The 20,540-nt window shown below is 42.0% G+C and overlaps 1 protein-coding gene across 1 annotated transcript in view; it reads right to left on the bottom strand.

The window, feature by feature from the left end:
* MYOM3 (myomesin 3) overlaps nucleotides 1-20,540 on the bottom strand; it is an 80,271-nt gene that overhangs the window by 26,141 nt on the left and 33,590 nt on the right. The window contains exons 15-27 of the mRNA XM_070950083.1: nucleotides 20,216-20,399; nucleotides 19,480-19,654; nucleotides 17,537-17,658; nucleotides 16,270-16,457; nucleotides 15,705-15,831; nucleotides 13,466-13,644; nucleotides 9,685-9,799; nucleotides 9,189-9,345; nucleotides 7,389-7,498; nucleotides 6,125-6,169; nucleotides 4,138-4,274; nucleotides 3,080-3,224; nucleotides 556-615 (exon numbers count right to left, since the gene is read on the bottom strand). Coding sequence (XP_070806184.1) covers nucleotides 556-615; nucleotides 3,080-3,224; nucleotides 4,138-4,274; nucleotides 6,125-6,169; nucleotides 7,389-7,498; nucleotides 9,189-9,345; nucleotides 9,685-9,799; nucleotides 13,466-13,644; nucleotides 15,705-15,831; nucleotides 16,270-16,457; nucleotides 17,537-17,658; nucleotides 19,480-19,654; nucleotides 20,216-20,399 — 1,744 coding nt within the window. The remainder of the gene's footprint in view (nucleotides 1-555; nucleotides 616-3,079; nucleotides 3,225-4,137; nucleotides 4,275-6,124; nucleotides 6,170-7,388; nucleotides 7,499-9,188; nucleotides 9,346-9,684; nucleotides 9,800-13,465; nucleotides 13,645-15,704; nucleotides 15,832-16,269; nucleotides 16,458-17,536; nucleotides 17,659-19,479; nucleotides 19,655-20,215; nucleotides 20,400-20,540) is intronic.

Genomic DNA, 20,540 nt, shown 5'->3' with positions numbered 1-20,540 from the left:
TTGGATTGCACTGGGCAAGTAAGAAGGATTTATTTATTTATTAAATTTGTATGCTGCCCATCTCATTCTAAAAAGGGATTTCGTGTAGCTTGGAGTTTGAAAAGCCTCTAATCTTGACCTGTAATTAATTGTCTAGGTAACTTTTTTTTTTCTATTGCAAACAGCTAACATTGTTAACCTCTTGGGACCAAATTAGAAAAACTGGTTTAGAACCAATTTAAATTGGGATGCTGCATTTTTCTTTGGTAACTTTTGACCCAGTTTAAGTGTTGCCTAAAAACTGCTAAAGAGATTTGACTGAATTAGTGACTTGATTGAGTAGGATGTGCAATCTGGGGCAACAAATGTAAAATTGTTTGAAATGTTTTTTGTTTCATTTTTGACACCCTTGTCACACTTCCTAAAAGAGCTACAGTTCCCTTCCACTGTCTCATTTTTTGAGAGGTCTCATTTTAATCAATGGTTCTTTCGTCTTTCTGTCTAGGGAAGACTTGTCCCATTTTATATTCTTTGGGGAAGGGTATGGCTTTATTTTAGGCAGACAGCATTCCTTACCATGTTTTCTTTTCCAGTCTTTCTTTTTGGCATCAGCCTCTGCTTTAAGTTTATCAAAATCTGGAAGGGGAAGGGGAAAGGGAAGGGAAAAGGGAAGGAGAAGGAGGAGGAAAAATGGAAGGGGAAGGAGAAGGAGAAAGGGAAGGAGAAGAAGTGGAAGGAGATGAAATGGAAGGGGAAGGAGAAGGAGAAGAAGAAGGAGGAGAAGAAATGGAAGGGGAAGGAGAAGGAGGAATGGAAGGAGAAGGAGAAGGAGAAAGGGAAGGAGAAGAAGTGGAAGGAGATGAAATGGAAGGGGAAGGAGAAGGAGAAGAAGAAGGAGGAGAAGAAATGGAAGGGGAAGGAGAAGGAGGAATGGAAGGAGAAGGAGAAGGAGAAAGGGAAGGAGAAGAAGTGGAAGGAGATGAAATGGAAGGGGAAGGAGAAGGAGGAGAAGAAGGAGGAGAAGAAATGGAAGGGGAAGGAGAAGGAGGAATGGAAGGGGAAGGAGAAGGAGAAGGAGAAAGGGAAGGAGAAGAAGAAGGAGAAGAAATGGAAGGGGAAGGAGAAGGGGAAGAAGGAGAAGAAGTAGAAGAAATGGAAGGGGAAGGAGAAGGAGAAGGAGAAGGAGAAGGAGAAGGAGGAGGAGGAGGAGAAGGAGAAAGGGAAGGAGAAGAAATGGAAGGGGAAGGAGAAGAAACAAATATAGGATCAGTCATTACTGTACATGGTTGAGTGGGTAGACAATTGAAGAACATTTTACCTTCTAGCTACAGATACAGCTTATTCAAATGAGGGAATGGATTTCCTGGAAGTGACAGCTTCTTAGCTTCCTTTCAAGGTGCTGGAAAGACACAGGAGGTGGCCACTTCCTGGTCTGCAATTATACAGAGCCACAGGAATGTCCGTTGCTCCAGGGGAGCAGAAGATGACTTTATCTGAACTGTCTGAACATGCTTCCCTAAAGCTTGCTTCAGAGTTTCAGAACTGAAGACTAGCATCGCCCCCAAATCCTTCATTGCCTAAGGCAGAACAGAAAATACTTTCACGTCAGCCAGGATTCACAAGACCCAATTATGATGTCAACCGAGGCAGAAAATGCTTGCAAGGTCATATTATGGACTTTCCTAGTAACAATACCGGGAAACTAAAAGAAACAGCTATTTGCTCTTTTTGGTGATAGGCCCAGTGGTGGGATTCAGCCGGCTCGCATCGGTTCAGGTGAACCTGTAGTAGTGACCGCCCACCTGCCAGGGCACAATCCCGTCCTATATCACTGTGTTTTTCACACTGCATGCATGTGCGTATGGCACGTGCGAGCGAATTGCCATGTTGTTTGATGTCACGTGCATACGTGGATGGCGTACGTGCTCACATTTCCAGTGCTGGGTGAACCAGTTGTTACAGTATATGAAGCCCACCTCTGGATAGGCCCAAATAATCTTTTTGCAATAGTAGTAGCTTTGCCAAATGGTAGGGCTGGCCTTGAGAAGATTTTTGCATCTCAAAACAAACAAACAAACAAATAAACAAAACAAACATAACACCATTTTCCTTCTTCTCTGCCTCTCCACCCAGATGATCATCATTACCATTTTTTAAGAGCCTTGGTGGCGCAGCAGACTAAAGCACTGTTAAGTAACACCAGCTGCCTGCAATTACTGCAAGTTCAAATCTCACCAGGCTCAAGGTTGACTCAGCCTTCCATCCTTTCGAGGTAGGGAAAATGAGGACCCGGATTGTGGGGGCAATAAGCTGACTGTGTATAAAAAAGAACACTGCTTGTGGGGGGGCGAAAGCCCTACTAAGCAGGTATATACAAAAGTATGAAGGCTATCGCTTAACACATTGTAAGCCGCCTTGAGTCTCTGGAAAAGGGTGGCATATAAATCGAACCAATAAATAAATAAATAATAAATTTTAAGTTTTTTCATAAAAAAGAATCAATAAAATGAATACAAGATTATGAAAGTTTGAAACCTCTCAGAATGATACAATTGATGCAGGAATACAACGTAGGAATGCACTGAAGGGTTACCACAGTACAAGATTAGAAATCAGGGCAAACAGGAAGATAGCTGTAGCAATAGCACTTAGACTTCTATATTGCTTCACGGTGCTTTACAGCCCTCTCTAAGCGGTTTACAGAGTTAGAATATTGCCCACAACAATCCGGGTCCTCATTTTACCAACCTCGTAAGGATGGAAGGCTGAGTCAACCTTGAGCCAATGGGACTCGAACTGCTGGCAGTTGGCAGAATTAATCTGCAATACTGCATTCTAACCACTGCGCCATCACGGCTCTTTAGATCTTTAGTTAATTCTGAAAAATAATCTTAACTGGACACAGAGGAAATTCCATAATCAAGGAGTTGAGAATAGCCTTCACATATTGAACGTTGGGCATTTTCAAGACGGCGTCCTCATCTAGTTAATCAGTTATAATTGTTAAGGAAAAACATGATAGGTAAGATGACAAATATAAACCATGAAAAGTGACACTGCCAAGGAACTAATGACGATGTAGATTTTGCCTTCTACATACCGTCCCCAACGAGAGCCAAAGTAAATTGATTTTCCGCTTTGCCATCTTTTACATGGGCGGTGTAGGTGCCCTTGTCGTCCTCACAGAAGTCCTGAATGATCAGTTCCACAAGGCCTTTAGCTCTGTCAAAGTTGATCTTATGCGACTGGTGTAAAAAGCCAAAATAGTTATGAGTAAAGAATAAAGAGAAAGAAGGCCATGTCAGCCAAAGCAGAGTCTCTTCCCTCCAACTTCCAACTCCATTCTTACGTTCCATTACAGTTTGTGAGTAGAAGGCGGGAGAATCTACAGAGAAGATGCCGCCATGTTTTCATTGCACAGTCCTGACATTTGCATTAAACCCAGGGGTGGGCTGCAGAGGTGGGTTTCAGCAGGTTCTGACCAGTTCTGGAGAACTGGTAGTGGAAATTTTGAGTAGTTTGGAGAACCGGTAAATACCATCTCTGACTGGCCCCGCCCCCAATCTATTCTCTGCCTCCCGAGTCCCGGCTGATCAGAAGGAGATGGAGATTTTACAGTATCCTTCCCCTGCCACGACCATCAAGCCACACCTACCAAGCCAAGCCACGCCCACCAAGCCACACCCACAGAACCGGTAGAAAAAAATTGCTTGAAACCCACCACTGGTGGGCTGCTGGGAGTTCGCAGGGGTTCAGGAGAACCTCTAGCTAAGATTCTGTGAAGTTCAGAGAACCCCCAAATCCCACTCCTGGCTGGCTCCTCCCACCCCACCCCACCCCACCCCTCCCAAGAGTCCCCAGGCAGCCTGTTTTGGATGCAGGTAAGTGCAGGGCGCATGCGGAGGCTCAGGGAGGGCGAAAAACATGCCTACCGGAAGTTCAGGAAGGGCCTCCAGAGCCCGGGGGAGGCCGTTTTCACCCTCCTGGAGGCTCGAGGAAAGCCTCCGGAGCTTGGGGAGAGCAACCAACCCCGCCGTGGTGCAGGAGGCTGACTAGGCCACACCCACCATGGCCACGCCCACCCAGCAACCGGGCAGAGAACCCCTTGCTAAAAATTTTGAAGCCCACCCCTGATTAAACCAAGTGAGGGGAACTCACCGGGGTGCTTGAGAGCTCTTTCCCATTGAAGAGCAAATGAAGCTCAGCCTCTGGAGAGAGTTTCTCAACTTCTAGCCAAAGCCGTACTTCCCCTTTCTCCAGAACGTCAATGTTCCATCCAGATATCAGCTCAATTACTGAAAAGAACGGAAAATGGACATTATGGAAATGCCAAACTGAGCAGTGAAGTTCAACCAGTGTTTCCCAGGGACTAATGACGTCTGATGAGTAACAGGTAGTCCTTGACTTACTACCATTCATTTAGTGACCACTCAAAGTAAGAGCGGCACTGAATAAAGTGATTTAAGTCCGGACCTTGTACCTACAACTGTTGCAGAATTCCCACAATCACAGGACCAAAATTTGGACACATGGCAACTGGCATATATTTATGTCATGATATGATCCACAGATGTCATGGTAGGATCCACAGATTCTACAGAGGAATTATTGAGTCTGTCATCTGCACCTCTATAACTGTCTGGTTGGGCTTTGCAACCCAACAAGACAGACACAGACTGCAGAGGATAATTAGAACTGAAAAAAAAAAAATTACTACCCACCTGACTTCCAATGAGGACCTGTATAATGCACGAGTCGAAAAGAGGGCTGTGAAAATAATTACAGACCCCTCGCATCCTGGACATAAACTGTTTCAACTCCTACCCTCAAAATGACACTATAGAGCACTGCACACCAGAACAACTAGACACAAGAACAGTTTTTTCCCAAACGCCTAATTATTGCTAAACAAATAATTCCCTCAACACTGTCAAACTATTTACAAAGTCTGCACTACTATTAATCTTCTCATCGTTCCCACCACCCATCTCCTTCCACTTATTACTGTAATTTTGTTGCTTGTATCCTTACGATTTATATTGATATTGCTTCCTGATTGCTTATTTCTATCCTATGACTATCATTAAATGTTGTACCTTATGATTCTTGATGAATGTATCTTTTCTTTTATGTACACTGAGAGCGTATGCACCAAGACAAATTCCTTGTGTGTCCAATCACACTTGGCCAATAAAGAATTCTATTCTATTCTATTCTATTCTATTCTATTCTATTCTATTCTATTCTATTCTATTCTATTCTATTCTATTCTATTCTATTATTCTGTCAGTTGGAATGTCTCAGGGTTACACGATTGCCATTTGCAACTTTCTAAGCCAGTTTCTGACAAGCAAAGGCAGATTTGCTTAATGACCACGTGATTCACTTATCAACTGCAGTAATTTACTTAGCAAAAAAAAAAAAAGGACATAAAATTGGGCACGACTCACTTAGCCATCTTGCTTAGCAAGGGAAATTCTGGTCCCAGTTGTGGGCGCAAGTCAAGGACTACCTGTATGGAAGACTGAATATGTCTCCTCCTGTGGCCGTCCACTTGGGGAGGAGCCGAAACTCTGTGGGTAAAGCTTTGGGTGTAGGTCCCAGTTTCTATTTGAAGAATAAGGAAGCAACGCCAGAGAAGACCTCTGACACAAATATGGAGAGCAAATTCAAGTTGAGCAATTTATAGCCCTGGGACCCAACCTGATTCATCCACCTATGCAAAAGATCAATTCAAATAACAGGAACTATTAGTCTCATCCTTGCAAATTGTGGAAGAGATATTTTTTTTTAGTGAAGTAGTAAAAAAAGGAAGACGTGAGTAAGATAAGGAAGAAGGAGGAATCTCCATGGGTCTGACTCCATTCCCAACCTGCTTCAGGCCTCACCCAACATGTAAACCCATCCATTTATTCCGGAGGGAAGGCACCCTTTCACAGGTCGTTTGGGCTTGATGTAAGCAATGATAGTCTAATGTCAATAAATCAGTGGGCTACCTCTGCAGAAGACGTTTTGATATCTCAAAAGATCTGGAGGACATATCAGGTTACAAAAGGCTGGTTTATAACAACAAGACAGTGATTGCGTATTGTGTCACTACGGTAATAATAATTACAGTATTTTTTTTTATCCACTGGCAACTTACAGGGGTTTCGAATCTCGTGGCTGATCATTCGTAGCCGGTCCAGTTCTAAGAAATGAGAAGAGCAAGAAGACACTTGAGAGACAGAATCAAGATGGCGTTTTAGTATTCATGATGCCCCAAACCAGTTCTTTCTTTCTGTTTCACAGGCCATGTTTCTCATCTTGACAACTTTAAGATACGTGGACTTCAACTCCCAGAATTGAATCCCATGAGAGTTCAAGTCCACATATCTTAAAGTTTCCAAGGCAAAGAAACTTTGCTGTAGCTACATACTAGACTGAGGAAAAGGTTGACGGTTGTTATAATTATCATGATCTCACAATGGGCTAGAAAATAAGTCTGAAACCCATACAATCACATTGCCTTTTAAAACAATCATTCGCCAAACCATAAGTTGGCCAAGCTGAATGCTGAATTTGTTCTTCCACCATGTGAAGTAGCCGATTTCTTGCACAAGGTAGGAAATTGCAATCTGTTTTATTCTGTCCAACGCGAAGAGATGTGCTCTTAGCACTAAATCACAAATCGAGAGCCCCCCAATACACACATTGGCATAGCTTTTATAAGCTTTTGGAAAACAGAACCACATGATCATTAAGAAGCAATAGGCGACAAGCAAAAGAGTATTTACACACACAATACTTGGCCCTTCCAGAAGCAGAGATTCTTTCTAAAATATTATAGCCCTCGCCTTTCTGTCTGTAAGTGATAAGGTATGCAAAACAGTGGTGAAATCCAGATTTTTTTTACTACCCGTTCTGTGGGCATTGCTTGGTGGGCGTGGCTTGGTGGGCGTGGCAGGGGAAGGATACTGCAAAGTCTCCATTCCCACTCCACTCCAGGGGAAGGATACTGCAAAATCCCCATTCCCTCCCCCCTCCTGGGGGAAGGATATTGCAAAATCTCCATTCCCACCCCACTTTGCGGCCAGCCAGAAGTGGTATTTGCCGGTTCTCTGAACTACTCAAAATTTCTGCTGCTGGTTCTCCGAACTGCTCAAAATTTCCACTACTGGTTCTCCAGAACCTGTCAGAAGCTGCTGGATTTCACCCCTGATGCAAAACTTTCTAGCTGATTTATCTGCAACGGAAAGGGGGAAATTAACCCCTAATAGTAATAGTAATAGTAATAGCAATAGCACTTAGACTTATATACCACTTCACAGTGCTTTACAGCCCTCTGTAAGTGGTTTAGAAAGTCAGCATCTTGCCCCAACAATCTGTGTAACAACTAAAACAAATGTCGGTATTTTTCTGTAATTTACCTTCCTGAGTTAAAACATGGCTGGCAGAAATGTCTTCATCGGTATCAGTTACTTCTACTGAATATGTTCCCAGGTCCCGTTCCGTAGCATATTTCAGAATGACCTTGGACCTGAAAGGAAAGAAAAGAAAATGCAAGCATGCAATCTACACATCAAATATGTTTGTATCCTGTAATTGTGGAAGGTACCCAGATTAATAATCAGGTGGAGCACTGCAGTAAACTTGCTCCTTGAATGTGAATTCAATTGAATGTGAATTCAACATAGAATTGACTATGTGTCAGATTGGTCTAACAAGTGGCAACTTCAAATCTCAACCAACAAATGCTCTATCTTGCACATTGGCAAAAAAAAAATATCAAAACATAAAATACAAATTAGATGGAGATGACCTTGTAGATGACCCTCACTCTGTCAAGGACCTTGAAGTACTCATTTCTAAAGATCTAAGTGCCCGAGCCCACTGTAACAACATTGCCAAAAAGGCATTAAGAGTTGTTAATCTAATCTTGCGTAGCTTCTTCTCTGGTAATGTTGTACTACTAACTAGAGCAAACAAAACATTTGCTAGACCAATTCTTGAATACAGCTCATCTGTCTGGAACCCGCACTGCATATCGGACATAAATACAATCGAGAGAGTTCAGAGATATTTTACAAGAAGAGTCCTCCATTCCTCTAACCGCAATAAAATACCTTATGCCACCAGACTTCAAATTTTGGGCTTAGATAACTTAGAACTACGCCGACTTCAGTCTGACCTAAGCATAGTACATAAAATTATCTGCCACAATGTCCTTCCTGTCAATGACTACTTCAGCTTCAACCACAACAATACACGAGCAAATAATAGATACAAACTCAAGGTAAACCGTTCCAAACTCGATTGCAGAAAATATGACTTTAGTAACAGAGTGGTCAATGCCTGGAATGCACTACCTGACTCTGTAGTTTCTTCCCCAACCCCCCAAAACTTTAACCTTAAACTGTCTACTGTTGACCTCACCCCATTCCTAAGAGGTCTGTAAGGGGCGTGCATAAGTGCACCAGTGTGCCTACCGTCCCTGTCCTAATATTCCTTTTTTACTTACTCTTTTCATGTATTCAAATTATGTTTATACTGTTACTTGTTATCTTATATATGCTTGACAAATAAACTTATGATTATGATTATGAATGTATAACAGAATAAATGGTGCAAAAATACAACAAAAATAAAAACAAAATACAGTAAACGCAGGAGAATAAATCTGGCAGAGACTGCAAGTATGTCTGATTTTTGTGCATGAGATAAGAGTTGAATGGGATCTCTGTGCATAAAATGCAAAAATAACAAGCTCAGAAGTGCATCTGGGATCTCAAAATTGGACACACAAATGGGACTAGAGGTCAGCATTGAAATGAGATGTTGAAACAGGTGCACCTGAGTAGCAGAGACCATAGAATCGAAAAGCAAGTATTAAATGATTCAGCGGCCCCCCTGTTGAAGGAATCTGCTTCATTAGGGGGCAACTTTTTATTTGTTCTTTTGTTTCAAAGATCGCTTTCTATGAATTTGGCTGCGTGCTACAGGAAATTGAGAAAACATCCCAGAAGAGGACAATGACAAACACTTTCATATTGCTGACAAGAAAATGACATGAATTCAGGAGATCACCAGGAGATAAAGCTCAACCTGATGGTCACTGGTATGGAAAAAAAATTATCTTAAATTTCTACAAGTTCAGCTACTCCTGAGGGCACAGAAACTAATAGTTAGGTGCAACCTTAGCTTTCCTCCAAGTTCTCATGAGAACTTACTTGTCATCTTTGTCTACAATTTCAACTCGGTCAGGATTTGGAGGTCCTTCATAGTCTTTGGACCAAATAAACTCTGAAGTGTCAACCATCTCAGGAGCCTCAAATGCCAAGTAGATGAAGCCTTCCTCATCTACCCCAACTTCAATTTCTTTGGTGTCTGCAAAAGAAACAGAGAGAAAGGAAGAGAGAGAGAGAGAGAGAGAGAAAGAGAGAGAGAGAAAACTCAACACAGGAACTAAATGAAGAACTTCATCATCATTTTTCTTCTCCTAAGGTGAGAAATAAGGTCAATACCCAAAAGATGGTGGCTTTTGTTGAGAAAGGTTAGCAGAGAAAGAGGGAAGACAGGAGAAAAATAAAAAGAAGAGCAATGTTGAGAGGAAAAAAATGTAGATAATAATAGTAATAATGGCAATGGATGGATGGATGGATGGATGGATGGATGGATGGATGGATGCACAGACAGACAGACAGAAGAAAAGTAAAATTTTTATACCTGGTTTGGTTTTCACTATCACAGGATCTGATGGCAGTGATGGTGGGCCAACACCTGCCTTGTTCTCAGCTCGCACTCGGAAAATATAACATTTCCCAGTTTCCAGGTCACTCAACTGATGGGGAACATAGTATAGAGAAGGAATAGGTTTAACAACAGATTGTTGTATGTCGTTTAGACTCCACACAATGGATGGACATATAAATTTGAGAAATAAATAGGGAAGGAGACGTCCAAAAGTGATAGTGATAAATCAATTAGTCCATCCTTCCCTAATTTGATACCCTCTGAATACTGATCAATATTATTTGATTTATAATTTTACCTACTGTTTTTATATTTTTAATATTTTATTTGCACACTACCCATATAGTTCCTCTGTGAGGGAGATGGGCAGTTCCTAAATCTGATAAACAAATTAAATAGAATTTATATTTATTATTGACTTAATTTTCTCAGCAACTTACATTCTTTGAATGGATTATAAAGATAATTTCTCTCTCCAGTTCCAGAATTCCCAACCCATATGTTCATTAACCATGTAGGCTGGAGAGCCTCAAAATTGCAGACAATACCAATATATTTCTAATAGCCTTTTTGCAATCTGATAAAAGTTCCAGGAGAAGTTTTGGAAAACTACTAAATGCAAATTCTTCAGTTATCTATGAAACATCCACCTCTTTGCTTTCTAAACAGGAGCTCTTACAAAACACAAGTTTCTGCCCTAAAGCATTGAAAAATATTATTGGCTAGAATGTGAAACTAATCCAGTTGCTGAAATGTTGTAACCTCATTTTTTTCCTCTCTCAATAAACCTTGTGGAGAAAGACTCTGAGAGACAAACTAGATTTTGTTGAATTAACTGCCATAAGCTTGACAATATCTGGGATCTCAAGCTGGGAAAATATACACATATCTGTGCTCATAGGTAAAGGTAAAGGTTCCCCTCGCACATATGTGCTAATTGTTCCCAACTCTAGTGGGCCGTGCTCATCTCCGTTTCAAAGCCAAAGAGCCAGCGCTGTCCAAAGACGTCTCCGTGGTCATGTGGCCAGCATGACTAAATGCCAAAGGCGCATGGAACGCTGTTGCCTTCCCACCAAAGATGGTCCCTATTTTTCTACTTGCATTTTTTACGTGCTTTCGAGCTGCTAGGTTGGCAGAAGCTGGGACAAGTAACAAGAGCTCACTCTGTTATGCAGCACTAGGGATTCAAACCGCTGAACTGCCGACCTTTCGATCGACAAGCTCACAGTCTTAGCCACTGAGCCATCATGTCCCTTCTCTGTACTCATATGTCCTGCTTATTCTCTTTCCATAAGTGGTCAAATGTCCAATGTCTATTAACCATTATGAATCTCTCTGTTCAAAATTAATATGAATAGGTTTGACTTAGAAAAGTTCTGAGCATTTTACGGCCCCCAGTCTGGCCCTTTGGCTATTCCTGTCCAGCCCATGTGAATTGCTTTTATTTTGAAGGTGACTCCTATTTTTTTCAGTTGACATATGTGTTTGGGTACATGTCTACATAGCTTCACAGCCCTACTGGTTCAGCCCTATACAACAATCCCAGTTTCTCATGTGGCTGCTTGGGAAAATTAATTGCCCACCCCTGTTTTAGGAGCTCCTAGCTCTCCATAGATGAAGGAAGGTTGGTAGGATTTGCAGAATTCTAGACTAATCCAGTAAGTCTTCTTTTTTAAACTCAAAAGCTAGAACTGATGCTGAAAGTTTATGAATCAGCCTAGAATTAAAAACTTCCTCCCTCCTTATTTTCCAGAAGTCCCTCAAGATTTGGCTTTGTCATCAGGCCTGGGGGCCTCAAAGGACTGGTGAGATCTTAGGGTAGTTCTGTTGCTGATCAAATCTCTTTTGTGTGATTAAAAAAAAAAATTTTTTTTTAAATGTGTCTATGTCTGACATGTTCATTGTTTTTATTTCCTTTTTTTAATTTTTTTTTTTTTGCTGTATGCTGCCCAGAGTCACGTTGTGAGATGGGCAGCCACATAAATTTGATAAATAATAAATAAACTTCTTAAACAGCACTGATTGACAGCATCTATCAGAAATGGCTCCAAATTTATGCCAATTAAACCAGTACCTGTGGAAATATGGTTTTGGATAGACTAATGTATCTCCAAAGCACCTGAAGGCAGGACAAAGAGCAATGGATGGAAACTAATCGAGAAGAGAACCAACCTAGAACTAAGGAGAAATTTCCTGACAGTTAGAACAATCAATCAGTGGAACGACTTGCCTCCAGAAATTGTAGATGCTCCATCACTGGAGGTTTTTAAGAAGACATCGGACAGCCATTTATCTGAAATAGTATAGGGCTGTGATGGCAAACCTTTTTGCTGTCACGTGCCAAAAGTGGGGGGAGCACGGGGGGTTGCACGCATGCGTACCCACATTCATAATTCAATGCGTCCCAGGAAAGAAAGTAGGAAGGGATAGGGAAGAGGGAGAGGGTAGGTTTGAGGAGAAAGATTGCTGTACAATAAAAAAGATGAAGTGGAAGAAAGGCAACTCCGAACAAACAAATATAAATATATTAAGATAAAGAATGAATTGTTTAAGAATAAAAGAGAATAAATATGAATACATAGTAAAGTTAGAATCTAGGGAAAAATGCAAGTTAGAATCTAGGGACTATGCAAGTATAGAAATATTGAAATATGGTTAAAAAAAGAAAAGAAAAGGGGGGGGGAAGATGATTTTGGCAAAAATTGTAATTGAGTAAAATGTATTTGAATTTGATTAATTGTATAAGATAAGAAACGACCAACACTCTGTTCAAAAAAAAAAAAAGATGTGGGTGAATGTGGGAGAGGAAAAAAAACCAATAAAACTTGTTTAAAAAAAAAATTCAATGCGCCCCAACCCCCTGCGCATGTGCGCGTGACCCCACACGGTCCCCCCACTTTTGGCACGTGATGGCATGGTGGGCCTGGTAGGCCCATTTTTTGCCCTCCCCAGGCTCCAGAGGCTTTCTAGGAGCCTGGGGAAGGTGAAAACGGCCTTCCCCACCTACCCGGAGGCCCTCCGGTGGTCCTCTGGAGGTCAGAAACAGCCCATTTCCCAATGTCTGGTGGGTCTAGAAGGCTGGAAAATCAGGTGGCCGGCACGCAGATGTGCGCTGGAGCTGAGCTAGGGCAATGCTCACGTGCCCACAGATATGGCTCCGTGTGCCACATGTGGCACGCGTGCCATAGATTCGCCATCCCTGGTATAGGGTTTCCTGCTTGAACAGGGGTTGGACTAGAAGACCTCCAAAGTCCCTTCCAATTCTGTTATCCTGTTCTTCTGTTAACATATGTGATGAGAGATAGTTTGGTGTAGGGATGAAGGCATCAAGCTAGAAACCAGGAGACTGCAAGTTCTAGCCCTGCATTAAACTAGCTAGGTGCCTTTGGCCAGTCACTTTCTCTCAGCCCCACGACAGAGGCAACGACAAACCGCTTCTGAAAACCTTGCCAAGAAAACCGCAGGGACTTGTTTTGATAAGAGATACAGATTAACAGAATTGGAAGGGACCTTGTAGGTCATCTAGTCCAGTTTCCATCCATTTTGTCTTGTGCAGGCAGTCTCCAATTAATCAGGCACGACTAAATGGAAGAAAAATTAATGTACTCGTTTGTTTATTTAGCTAATGGTGGACCATCATAGAACTTAACCACCAGTCACATATTACGGCTGCCCAAGGGTTTAAACATGGCTGCCATTGAATTTTTGCAGACTTTATCATAAATGGAGCATGAATGTCAAATGCAACCCAAACCTTCATGTGTGTGTTTGATATCGGCTGTTTATTCAGTTGTTCCCAGGTGTCTGATCCTTCCTCGCAGGCCTCCACGTAATAACCACAGACTGGTCCCGCTCCAGTATACAGAGGTGGCTCCCAATGGAGCATCAGAGAGGTATCTCTTACTTCCGTACATCTGACATCATAAGGAGGTCCTGTTTTGGAAGGAAGAGTGGATTTCAAAGCATGTATTCTGGAATACTGCAAAGATCCTTTAGACCAGGGGTGAAATGCTCCCGGTTTGGACCGGATCGCCCGATCCGGTAGCGATGGTGGCAGGTGGTTCGGAGAACCAGTAGCAAAAATCCCTGCCCCCCTCCATGCCCAGCTGAGTCGTGCGATCATCAGAGGTTTTTTTTTTTTACTTTTAAAAGCATTTTTTTCTACATCCTCTTCAGCCGAAAAAATGCTTTTAAAAGTAAAAAAAAAAAAAAGTTGGCCACACCCACCCAGTCACATTACCCCCCACCAAGCCATGCCCACAGAACTGGTAGTAACAAAGTTTACATTTCACCACTGCTTTAGACCTGTGTCTCCCGACCTTAGTCATTTTAAGATGCATGGACTTCAACTCCCAAAATACCAAAATACTCCAGCCAGCATTGATCAAGTTAGGGAACTGATTCCACAAGAAATAGTGGATCTCTACTTTATTGATATAAGCTATAATAAAATATTGACAGCCTGACACTCTGTTTTCTTCTTTCCAAAGAGTGTCAAGGTATAAATTGTTTACATTTGTTTCTAATGTTCTTTTCTCTTCTTTGCTTTAAATCATGTTTTATTTTGGAAGATACTGTTGTAGCCCGCCAGTAGCCAGCGGAGCTGGTGGCAGACTCAGACAGTGAGGAGATTGGGGAGGAACATGGCCCAGTCCTGGAGTCTGGAGAACTGCGTCGGAGGCAGAGATGGGACCAAGGCCGTCTGACAGTTGTCAGCTGCCTTTGGAGTCGGATATCAGTGGGACAGAAGAAGAGCTGGAGCCTGTTCCCAGTGCATACGCAGAGCTGCCAGGAGAAGGGAACAGCTAAGGAACAAGGGTCGACTCAGGAGTAAAGGCACAGGTGGAAGGTGAATGGCCCCTCCCATAGGGAATAAAGAAGAACAAAAGAGGAGGGGAGTTTGCAGGAGACAATTAGTTCAATTCATTAGAGTGAAAATCTGTTTCTGACTTCTTGCCAAGTAATTGCTGCTGCTACAGCATGGTGTTTGGAAGATATCGGCCTGGCAGCTCTCCAAGCCTGATAAAGGTCTGTAGTTATGAAATCTCTTGAAAGACTATTGGCTGGGACGTTGCTGGAGAGGAATTCCCTTTAAGCTAAATAAAAAGGGTTTTATCGGGACAAGGAGCTGGCTTTGTGCTTTTGGGAAGCCTAGGTCAGAACAGATACATTCTTTCCCCAGATGTGGTCCTCTTCTGTCCACAGTCAGAAGAGGTTTGGTGGACCACAAAAAGAATCATAGATATATAATATTATTATAGATATATTCTATTTTCCAATAGAAAAAATTTGTGCAAATATTATTCTTGCCACCGTTATGATATGTATTATTAAATATATATGTTCTTTACTATACTTTTCTGAAAAAATACCCAACAGAAACAATTCTGGTTTTAAATCAATATGTTGCTGAGTCATCTTCTCTAGCCCAATATTTTCTCGCTTCTGGACATGTCCACCACATATGATAATATGATCCCGGTATCTGATGACATTTCCAACATTTAGCTGATTTATCTTTAAACATTTTTGCCAATCTCTCTGGTGACATGTGCCATCTATAAAACAATTTATACAAATTCTCTTTATATACTGTGGCCATTGTTAATTTATAATTTCTTTCCCATAGTTGTTGCCATTTATCTAGCTCAACTTTATAGCCAAATTTTTTTGCCCATGCTATCATTGTTCCTTTCACTTGTTCTTCTTCCAACTTCACTTCCAATAAGTAACTATATAGTCTTCTGATCATTTTTTCCTCAGTTCCTGTGAGTATCTCATCCAATGTTGTCATTTCCAAATAAAAACCATATAATTTTGTATCTTTCCCATATCTCGCTTGTATTTTCAACTGAGTATACCACTCCATTTCAATTCCTAGTTAATATTGGAAGGTTCCTTATTATTGAATCCAACTCCTTCAGTTTTGGAGGCTACAGGTGACCAATTTTATGAGTAATGCGGTTTGGATCTGTCCAAGATTAGATCTTTACCTGGTTCTGGCATTGTCCATTCCTCACATTTGAAAATATCACTGGGCTCTGACACCTTCCCGACGCCAACTATGTTCATGGCATAACCACGGAACTGATAAAATTGTCCTTCGTCCAGGTTGGTGACCTGTAGAATCACCAGAGATACTGAGCATTGTCCAAAGCCTTGCCTTGAAAAGAAGGCCTAGCATTTACAGAGACATGTCTTTGTATTCCCATTAAACCAGCCTTCCCAACTGGATGCCCACTTCTAGATATATAAAATTCAACTCTCCAAATTCCCAGCCAACACAGCTAAAGAATTCTTGGAGTGAAAGAGGGAACTCGGGAAGCTGAAAGTATGAATTATCTGAAGTGCATCAAGATATGGAAACCTAGCTTAGTGAATATGGAAAAAGTTCTAGTGTCCACAATGTCATCCTGACAATCAAGCACCCATTTTAATTTTGTTTTTGCTTTTTTGGCAAAAGAAAAAGATTCAGCCATAATAAAAAATGGCTGCAATCTGAGAGAGAGCAGAGGTTGAGATCCCTGCCCAAGTCCAAATATGGCACTGGCTCCATACCGTATAAACCCGTTCAGCAATGGGCTTAATGTTGGTTTCATGCCAGTCAGTCTGTGATGTTTCATGCTGATCCAAGAAATAGCCCAGAATCTTTGAACCACCTTTGCGTTTTGGAGACTTCCAGCCTATGGTCATGGTGTCCTTCCCACAGTTCAGCAGGGCAAAATCTCGTGGGGTGGAGGGAAGAGCTGCAAGGGAGGGAAAACATGAAAATATCATGGAAGATGGGCATCTCATCAGCATGCTGCTTCTCTGCTTAAAACCCTGAGGCAAATGTAGCCTCGGTATTTCCATTTTTGCCCATAATTGTTGAAAAATGGCAATTATCTTTTGCTATTTTTAGGCTGGAAATGTCAAAACAAAGATTTCCCCCATCATTTCCAAAGCTGAAGAAAAACAGAATCTTTGTCACATCCCAAAAATTGTCTTATCTCATCTTGTCTTATCTTGTCTTGTCTTGTCTCACCTCATCTCCATTCTTTCCCTTTCTCCTCTCCTCTCCTCTCCTCTCCTCTCCTCTCCTCCTCTCCTCCCCTCTCCTCTCCCTTCTCCTCTCTTCCCCTTCCCCTTCCCCTTCCTCCTCTCCTCTCCATTCTTCCCCTTCCCCTTCCTCCTCTCCTCTCCTCCTCCACTTACCTGTTCTTGCCTTCCTCCTAGATTTCATGGTAGCACATAATGACCCAAAGTTTCCCTGACCCTACACAATTCATCCTTCCCAAACTTGATCTTCTCTAGATAGACTAGACTAGACTAGACTAGACTAGACTAGACTAGACTAGACTAGACTAGACTAGACTAGACTAGACTAGACTAGAATAGAATAGAATAGAATAGAATAGAATAGAATTTTTATTGGCCAAGTGTGATTAGACACACAAGGGATTTGTCTTTGGTGCATATGGTCTCAGTCTACATTAAAAAAAAAGATATGTTCATCAGAAATCATAAGGTACAACACGTAATGATAGTCATAGGAAATAAGCAATCAGGAAACATTCAAAATCAATATAAATTGTAAGGATCCAAGCAACAAAGTTACAGTCATACAGTCATAAGTGGAAGGAGATGGGTGGTGGGAATGATGAGAAGATCAATAGTAATGCAGATTTAATAAATAGTCTAGATGTATTGGATTACACTTCTCATCACAGCCAGCCATGGAGGCTGGCTATGGTGAAAGTTAGGATTTGGCAGCACCAGGTTGAAGGAGGGTGCTCTGGATCAGATGCAGGTAGAGGGATCGCACAATACCACAATAGGTACTTACAGATTGCCTGTCTCACAAGAATGGGATCAGATTCTGGGGAGCTTTCTCCTACACCAGCTTCATTGACACATTTGACACAGAAGACATATTGTTTGCCAGTCTTGAGTCCTGGAACAGTAAATCTAAGAAACAAAACAGCAAGTCACCCATCCATTCTCCAATGTTACTTCTTAGTACTGGTTTATCACACCGGAGCAGTGTTTCTGAATCTTAACAACTTTAAGGTGTGTGGACTTCAACTCCCAGAATTGGGAGTCTGGGGAATTCTGGCAGCTGTAATCCACCCACCTGAAAGTTGCCAAGATTGAAAAACACAACACTAGAGACTCTAAATATAGAACAGTGGAAGCTTTCAGTCACCTTGGAACATATTGGCTATTTTCATACAACACAGTGAATTTGGTTACCAAATTAGCCTATTTTATGGGTATATATAAGGAACGTGGTGGCTCAGTGATTAAGATACTGAGCTTGTCAATTGAAAAGTCGGCAGTTCAGCAGTTCGAATCCCTAATGCCACATAACGGGGTGAGCGCCCGTTACTTGTCCCAGCTTCTGCCAAAGCAGGTAAAAAACACAAGTAGAAAAATAGGAACCACCTTTGGTGGGAAGGTAACAGCGTTCCATGTGCCTTCGGTATTTAGACATGCCGGCCACATGACCACGGAGACGTCTTCGGACAGCGCTGGCTCTTCGGCTTTGAAACGGAGATGAGCACCACCCCCTAGAGTCGGGAACGACTAACACATATGTGCAAGGGGAACCTTTATGGGTATATATATCATAAAAAACCAATATAGCTTAGATTCACAGACCTTGCTAAACCAACAAGCAACTAACCAAATTTAGCACAGTGTGAATGCAACCATGAGGTCTGCCAGATGAGAGCTGGTAGACAGTTGTAATCAGCAGGATATTTTCAGCAATGACACTGACTTTGCAAATTGTCCTTCCAAAGGGCAATTTATCAGGTTATGATTGACCTTTCTAGTTACTTGGATAAACCATCTCTAACTAATTTATTTTAAAGTGCTGATATCTCTGTGCTGTTATCTCCAAGATGAACATACCAGTGGTGGGTTGCTCCCAGTTCGCACCGGTTTTGCAAGAACCGGTAGTAAAAATTTGTACTAGTTCCGAGAACTGGTAATAACATTGGCTGGCCACACCCCCGAACTGGTCCCCGGCCCGGTCGCCACTCACTTACCTCGACCACCTCATCAGAGGTTTTTTTATTTTTTTACTTTTAAAAGCAATTTTTCTACAACCTCTTCAACCAAAAAAATGCTTTTAAAGGTAAAAAAAAAAAAGTCTCCGATGATCCCGTGGCTCAGCTGGGAACGTCAGAGGCTTTTCAAAGCATTTTTTCTACAACCTTGAAGAGGTGGTAAAAAAAATGCTTTGAAAAGCCTCTGACGATCCCAGCTGAGTTGCCTGATCGGCAGAGACTTTTCAAAGCATTTTTTCCTGTAACCTCTTAAGGTTGTAGAAAAAATGCTTTGAAAAGTTAAATAAAAAAATTGGCCACGCCCACCCAGTCACATTACCTCTCACCAAGCCACATCCACAAAATAAGCCATGTGCACAGAACTGGTAGTAAAAAATTTTAGAACCCACCCCTGGAACATACTCTAATTGTTGTTTGGAACACCATTCTTTTTTAGATCTTGATTAGATGAGCTGCTTCTAAGACAAACCCATTAAACGAAGAAGATTCCATGAGCATCCCTTTGCCCATTGCAACCAGTTCCTTTGTTGCCGAACAAAACTAGAGTCTTGAAAAGGGAGAACATCTGGACTAGCTCAATGCACCTGAATCCACATGATTACAACATCCTTCCTTTCCTTGTTTTGAAACCACGAAACAGGGTACCATTTTCCCACTCCTCTCCCAGAAAGGCCTAAAAGCTACAGAGATGGAAAGAATCACCAAATGAACTCACTCGTGACCAGTGACAGGTTTATTGTTCACTGTCTGCCATTCATCTGTCCCAACTTCCCGGCAATAGATGTAATAACCCAGTGGTTCCTCTCCTTTTTTTGGCTTGCTCCACTGCACGACCACAGATGTCTTGGTATCTCTGAAAGCCAGGACCTGAGATGGGGGTGGAAGCGGAGCTAAAAAGAAAAAAAAAAAAGATGGGAAAAAATAGAAACTTAAAAGCAGTAGCTACTTGAAGATCATTATGCTTCCTTTCAACTCCAATCTCTATCAGCTCAACTAGTGTTTTCTCAACCTCAGCAACTTTAAGACATGTGGATGTCAATTCCCAGAATTCTCCAGCCAACAGCAGGATTTACTAGATTTTATTTAGTAGCACATATGTGCTACTCGTTCCCGACTCTAGGGGGCAGTGCTCATTTCCATTTCAAAGCCGAAGAGCCAGCGCTGTCCAAAGACATCTCCGTGGTCATGTGGCCTGCATGCCTAAACGCCAAAGGCACACAAAACGCTGTTACCTTCCCACCAAACGGGGTTCCTATTTTTCTACTTGCATTTTTTACGTGTTTTCGAACTGCTAGGTTGGCAGAAGCTGGGACAAGTAACGGGAGCTCACCCCGTTACGCGGCACTAGGGATTCGATCCGCTGAACTGCCGACCTTTCGATCGCCACTGAGCCACCGCATCCCTCTAGATTTTATTTAGTGACAATTAAAAGAAAAAGAATGAGAGATTACCAATCTTTTTTCCCAGAGAGATAGGGTCACTGGGCAAAGAAGGATTGCTCACTCCATACTTGTTCACCGACCGTACTCGGAAACAATAGGATTTTGCCTTCTCCAGACCAAAGACAGGGAAAGTGGTGGAACTGACGGGCATATCCAGATTAATCATCTGCCATTTGTCACTCCCTGCGATTGACTGAAAAGATAGAAAGAAGGCCACCATTATTTGTCATAAAATGGGCTTCTATCAGCCTGGGGCAACAGGTTTTCTGCTAGGAGAAAAGGATGACCAACCCTGCATTTTCATGTCCAGTGAACTAATGTGGAAATCTGGAAA

This window comes from Pituophis catenifer, unplaced genomic scaffold, assembly GCF_029215685.1.
Source record: "Pituophis catenifer annectens isolate HBS135680 unplaced genomic scaffold, rPitCat1.0.hap2 SCAF_9, whole genome shotgun sequence".
NCBI classification, from domain to species: Eukaryota; Metazoa; Chordata; class Lepidosauria; order Squamata; family Colubridae; genus Pituophis; species Pituophis catenifer.
The sequence above is the reverse complement of the archived record's forward strand: the minus strand, read 5'-3'. Positions and strand labels throughout refer to the sequence as shown.